We start from the raw sequence: 6,000 nt of genomic DNA, 5'->3' as shown, positions 1-6,000 counted from the left end.
CATTCCAAGGGTTCTGCAAGTTTCATTTTAATTACTAGTTTCATTTTGTGTTTCAGTATTGCGTAATATCAACAGGATGTTATTGGTATTCGAAGTAATCTCCTCGCGTTGATTTTGATAATTTTTGTGCAGGATTCTGTTCATTTCATTAAAACAGTTCTCCGTCTGTATTCCGTAATTTTGCGCATTTTCCACTTTACCCATTTTTGACATCGTAACATTTATGGTTACGCAAAAACAATTTTTTATTTACGAAGATTCTAAACAAATAGATGCAAATTATTAGATAAGTATTGTCGTACTGAAAAGATTTTGGTATTTCCCAAATCAGTGACTCTTTGCAAATCAGTGACTCTTTGCAAATCATTGACTTCTTGTATGCAGAGCCTTGTCAAAGGCGTGAGAATGATCGTATATCAGCATAAGTTCTTAAGCAAGATAAGTTGCCGAATGCATTTCAGCATTTTGGAAATGGCAGAATTTTTCATTGTTGTATTAGTGAGAGGAATCCCGATATGACCGTTTAGTTTCCCCGCGAAACACGGCCTTCCGGTTCCAGCTCGGGCCTTGCAATGAGTGACATTTTGACATTTAGATTCTGGCGATCAAGTGCACATGTATTCATAACACATAGTATGACTCGCGAGAGATTTCTTTAGTTTAGCGCAAGTACGGACGCTCATCTTACGTTGTCACAAGCGCTATTTACTTACGTACTTTTGCGTCCACCAAGACGCAACTTTTTTTTCGGTTTCACTTAAGCCATTTCCCATAGATACGTTACTGAATCACACAATTTTTAGAGATTGAATTAGCTTAACCGCGACTGAATAAATCTATATAAAAATACATTTAGATTTCTTCAGGTATAATTTGTATTAACTAAAATTGTGTTATCTCAATCGTCTATCAAAGAGCGGACAATAAACGAAATGGCTGAAGGAGGGCGCCAGCCTCCAGTTATTAATGTTCAACTGCCAGCTATTAATGTCCATTATCAGGAAGGAACGAGATTTGCTGGCGACAATGTTGGGTAAGAAATCGATGATTAAAATAGTTACATTTCGTCCAAGTTGGGAACACGTTGACATAGGATTGGAATAGGCCAGCTTTCAAATAGTTGCGTGAATTTTTAGATCAGAAACATGATTTTCAAATATTTTTTTACTCCGAACAAAGCATTACACAAGCAGCCACTTATATCTAAAGATATTACAATATATACAATTTTAGACATGAGACGTAACATGAATCAAAAGATTCATCCAATTATAAATTGACTGAAAATTTGAATATCGGTTTATAAAAAATTGAATTTGATTCGGGTTAGATGAAAGGTTACAAAATAAATTTGTGTCGCTCATGATAACCAATTTATATAGTATTAAGTGCATACGGATTCTATAACATAAATGTAAAATGTAGCAATATTAGCATATCACTCCAAACAATCAATTCGCATTTTTGGACACGAAATGTACCTATGAATCGTTTTGTTATTGTGTTGTTGTTGTTCTTATTGTAGTTGGTATTTTTTACCTATCGTTAAGAAAAAATCGCTTTTCTCGTTAATTATTCGACCAATTGCCCTTAATTTTCTGTCGTTGTTGGTACAAAAAACGACCCGGAATAAGAAACACCCCGGCTTGATAGCCCTGGTTTAGGATTCAACTTGAAAACAACGAAATAAAGTTATTATCGCATATAAGTTATTGTTACAAAGAAACGCATGAATATGAAACACCAGGCTCCGGCTTACCAGCCCTGGGTTTGGCTTAGAATTCAGCTTGGAAGCAACGAAAAACGATTTACTATCACATATAGACGAGAAGATCATAACACGGGTTTATTTTATTTTCAGGCAGAAGACCAAAGTCCAGGCTGGCGAAATCGGTCAGATTGTCATTCCAACACCAGGTATGTACTAATGTATTTCCTCTTGTTCTCAGTATTAGTTTGTTGAATAAATATGCAACTCTGCCTACTCTAAAAGCAGAGACTCTTCAGTCAAACACGCAAATTTGCTTGGACAGGCATGTGGCCTAGGTTCGTACTAGCGCGTAGATGGACAACAGACCGCGGGTATTTAGCGCCTCCTGCTTCGGGAAAAAGTTTTGAAAATGAACATTACCTTGTAATGAGGTACTTTGCTTTGTCAAATGAATCTGTATCAATAAATGTTTTTATTTATTTATTTATTAATATAGTTTGTTGAAAATCTTAGATTAGGAATGTTTTACATTCATACATGACATTTTAACCATAAATAACTATATGCTATGGTATTTTGAAAGAATTGAAAATTAAGGGGGCTTCTTGCGAAAAATTCTGAATGTTGTCATTTGCAAAAAAAAAACTTTGTCCGCTAGCCATGTTTACGATCATCCACCGAACTGTGGTTTACTTGACCATAAAATTATTCGCAAGGAAAAAATACACAATAATTTTTAGTGTGTCCAATTGTTAAACTGAGACATATTGACAGACCTTGGGCTATTCTAACCGACTCTATTTAATGAAATAATGAACGCACATCTTAGATTTATTTTCTTTCATTTTTTAAAATATTTTTCCTTTCGTAGCATCGAACGAGCAAACACCAAATCGCTATTCTTCCTGTGACGTCACTGATGATATTGCAAGAATGAATCTGACCCAAGCAATGGATTTCGTTACATATGATAAGCAGGTTTCCCATATTGAAGCTGTAAACGAGCAGACCACTTTTGTGTTGAAACATCATTTGGTGGCTGCAAGACTCTTCAAGGCTTGAACCCGATATCTCTATCCGACAATGCAATCATAAATGTCCACAGATTGTCAACAGTCAGTTCCAGTCATTTCATTATCCTGAGAAACTAAACCTCATACACTCGCGTCATTTCGCTTCGGCATTCCATCCCAATTTGCTCCGAACAATCAAAGTCGATGAGATCGAACCAAAAAGCTTTGTCATTGTAGTTGGGCCGAACCGCAAAAATCGGAAAAGTTTTAGTTGAAAAACTATAGAATCAGATGGTACGAATTACGTACGGACACCGGAACGTAGTATGTGTACCAGGTTAGGGTTAGGCCATAATTTTATTCCAATTTTCTCATATTAGTTCTATTACAAGGAGACTAGCCAAGTGACTCTCGTAGTATTTGTACCTGAAATTACGGCCTAATCCTAACCTGGTACACATACTACGTTCTTGATTCACAGACTTCGAGTACCCAATTAGATTCAATTACTCTAAAAGGTTTACTTCAATTAATTTTTGGTTCTTTCAGAGAACCTAAGACGATTGATTCACCAATCCAAATTCGCGGAAGCGCTTATTACTTTGCAAGATATTTCACCTTCGCAAGAACAACAAATCATGATGTCAGAATGCTACTGTCAACTTGGAATACCGGATAAAGCATTGAGGTGCATTGAAGCGTTACAAACAATGATGACGTCATCGACAAGATCTAATGTCGATGACGTCATCAAATTAGTTGATAATTGTATTTCTGATTCGTCTTATATTCGTGCATTGATTTTACTCTCTTGTTGTCCTAAGTTGTATAAGTTCGATTCGAACCCGAATAATGCGGCTGATAAACTTTGGTATTGCTCATTTAAATGTTCCAAAATTAACGAGGCCCTGGCTAAAGAAGGAGGGAATATGAGAAACATAGCAATAAATGTTGGTTTGAAACTTATCACTGATACGTTAAGGGAGTTGAGATTAGTATCAGGAGCTGATAAGAATGAGAAGGCCTGTATGGAAGCGCAATGCTTGAATTCTGTTGGTTCGAATTACTTTATAGTTGATAAATATGAGGAAGCGATAGGATTTCACGACGAAGGCTTGTCCTTGATGAAAAAAACGTTTAGTTCGAACGCTGCAAAGTATCGTGTGTTTGGGCATCATTTGAACAACATTGGCAATGCGCATAAATATCTTGGTGATTATCCCAAGGCTAAATCATTTTATTTAAAATCACTGGAAGCGTATGAGAAAGTTGAGGATTGGTCTAGTGATAAAGAGAAACATGAAATAATAAAATATACAAAGAGAAGATTGGAAGATACTCGACGTAAAATGAAAAAGTGATTTCCTAAATTAACCTTGTATTTGGGTACTTCATCATTCCTTGTTTTACAAAATATAATCAGATTTTTATAATTGATGTCGAAACCAAAATTCTAAAAATCTCTTTAACGAATCAATTCGAACAGTGTTGAATATATTAATATAATCTGCAGCAATGGTACCGAACTCCACTTCGAACATGGGAATTAATTCGATGAAAATTACAAAATTGTCACATTAGAAGGAATATCAAAGTTTGACCTCCGTATTAAATCCCCAAATACTTCTTCAAAAAATCCCCTTTCATCAATTTATTTCCCAAAAAATTAATAAAAATCCCTAGCCATTCAATTTCTGTATATTAATCTCCCATAAACTTTTTTGATTAGAAGTTCAGATCGAGTTAGATCAGGGGTGGGCAACTTCTCTAGTCTGCGGGCCAGGTGTGGGAAAATGAAGTCCTCGGCGGGCCGGATTATTACAAAAAATACTTCATCCAATCTTTGTTAAATGCTCGACACTCTCTGTCAACTTTACGTTTCTTGGGATATTCCATGGTTAATAAAACTTAATATAAAATCTAATTTCTAAAATCTTTTTCTATTTAGATTCCAAATATAACAGTAGTGGAGAATGTTTACAACGCTCTCTTCTTTGACCTTATATTGTTTGTTTAACAAGTGTGCTAACGCAATTGTTTGTTCACTAAGACAATTGTTTATTTCCCCAGCTCGCAGAGCGATCGGCAACTTTCAGAAATGATGCGTCGGACCACATTACAGAGTGTGGTTGGATACAGTCAGCGGGCCGTTCAAAATCTCGTCGCGGGCCGGACCAGGCCCGCGGGCCGTATGTTGCCCACCCCTGAGTTAGATAGATATCAAGCAGAAAATACAGATATGTTAAGTCCCCGCCCATTCACTTCACAGCAGCCATTTCCATTAATCGTATTTTATAAATATGTAACATGTATTAATAAGTGTTGATTTTGAGCACTGTATATATTTTTTCTGCCGTGTAGTAAATCACGCGATTATTTTAAAATCATGTGACTGTTTGTGTTTTCATTATCACTAACACGCATTCCTGCTCTTAATATGCTTATTTGAGAAGTTTTTTTCAGGAACATTAAATTGTATCTTTTTTTTCTGCATTGTTATTTGGATATTTCGTGTAATCTTAATCTTACTTTTATTTTAAATTGTGTTTTTTTAACAAGTTTGTGAAGTAACATTGTATTCATTTTAAGCCCTGCTGGTATTATTCGGTCCAGTTATTTTCAAATTTGAGTAATTATCAGCCTAGTTTCCAGAATTATATAGACAAAATTTAAAATCTTTTGAAAAAAATTAATATTCATATACTCTTAGAAAAACGCAGTCAATTACTAACTTTTCATAGTTGATTCAACCTACATTTCCATCAAATTATTCAAAGCATGACAGGCAAAGGTTCGATTTAAAACCCTTTTTACAAATTATACTAATTGTATTAATCGCTCCATTTGATATCGATTCCCAAGTACAAGCTTGCCTGTCATTGATCCCAATCAACCTGACAAATGACCGACAACCCATGTTTGTATGTATGTATTGCATATGATTGTCATAAAGTAATTGTAATTAAAAACAGTTATTGTCATTAAACTGTATTTCAAGTCATTTGACATTGGTTGCATTGGATATATTGCAATAACATACATTTACTGTATTTCTACATTATTTCTGTTGATTTTACTGTCATTTTCATGTAGTGTGATTTTACTGTAATTCAAGTAATCGTCACGTGATAATTATTGCAACAAAATGCATCCAATTAACTGTTATTTCAGAGTACTTAAAGTAATTTACTGTTATTTGACATTCATTGCTTTGGATATTTCTCAATAAAATACATTCAATATACTTTATTTTACATTATTTTCATTCTTTTACAC

The 6,000-nt window shown here is 34.7% G+C and overlaps 1 protein-coding gene across 1 annotated transcript; it reads left to right on the top strand.

The window, feature by feature from the left end:
- The first annotated feature begins 856 nt into the window (after nt 1-856).
- On the top strand, nt 857-2,773 carry LOC120342699 (uncharacterized). The gene is made up of 3 exons (XM_078110898.1): nt 857-1,033; nt 1,862-1,917; nt 2,583-2,773. Exons 1-3 carry the CDS (start codon nt 933-935, stop codon nt 2,771-2,773), a joined length of 348 nt encoding a protein of 115 aa, XP_077967024.1. The 5' UTR covers nt 857-932.
- Nucleotides 2,774-6,000: the final 3,227 nt, after the last annotated feature.

This window comes from Styela clava, chromosome 3 (assembly GCF_964204865.1).
Source record: "Styela clava chromosome 3, kaStyClav1.hap1.2, whole genome shotgun sequence".
Taxonomy (NCBI): domain Eukaryota; kingdom Metazoa; phylum Chordata; class Ascidiacea; order Stolidobranchia; family Styelidae; genus Styela; species Styela clava.
The sequence above is the reverse complement of the archived record's forward strand: the minus strand, read 5'-3'. Positions and strand labels throughout refer to the sequence as shown.

What these genes read in the sequence shown, in the direction of transcription:
- LOC120342699 (XM_078110898.1), top strand. Translation starts at nt 933, where the DNA reads ATGGCTGAAGGAGGGCGCCAGCCTCCAGTTATTAATGTTCAACTGCCA. An exon ending in TTTGCTGGCGACAATGTTGG is followed by an intron (nt 1,034 to 1,861) that starts GTAAGAAATCGA and finishes TTTTATTTTCAG; the next exon opens with GCAGAAGACCAAAGTCCAGG. An exon ending in GATTGTCATTCCAACACCAG is followed by an intron (nt 1,918 to 2,582) that starts GTATGTACTAAT and finishes TTCCTTTCGTAG; the next exon opens with CATCGAACGAGCAAACACCA.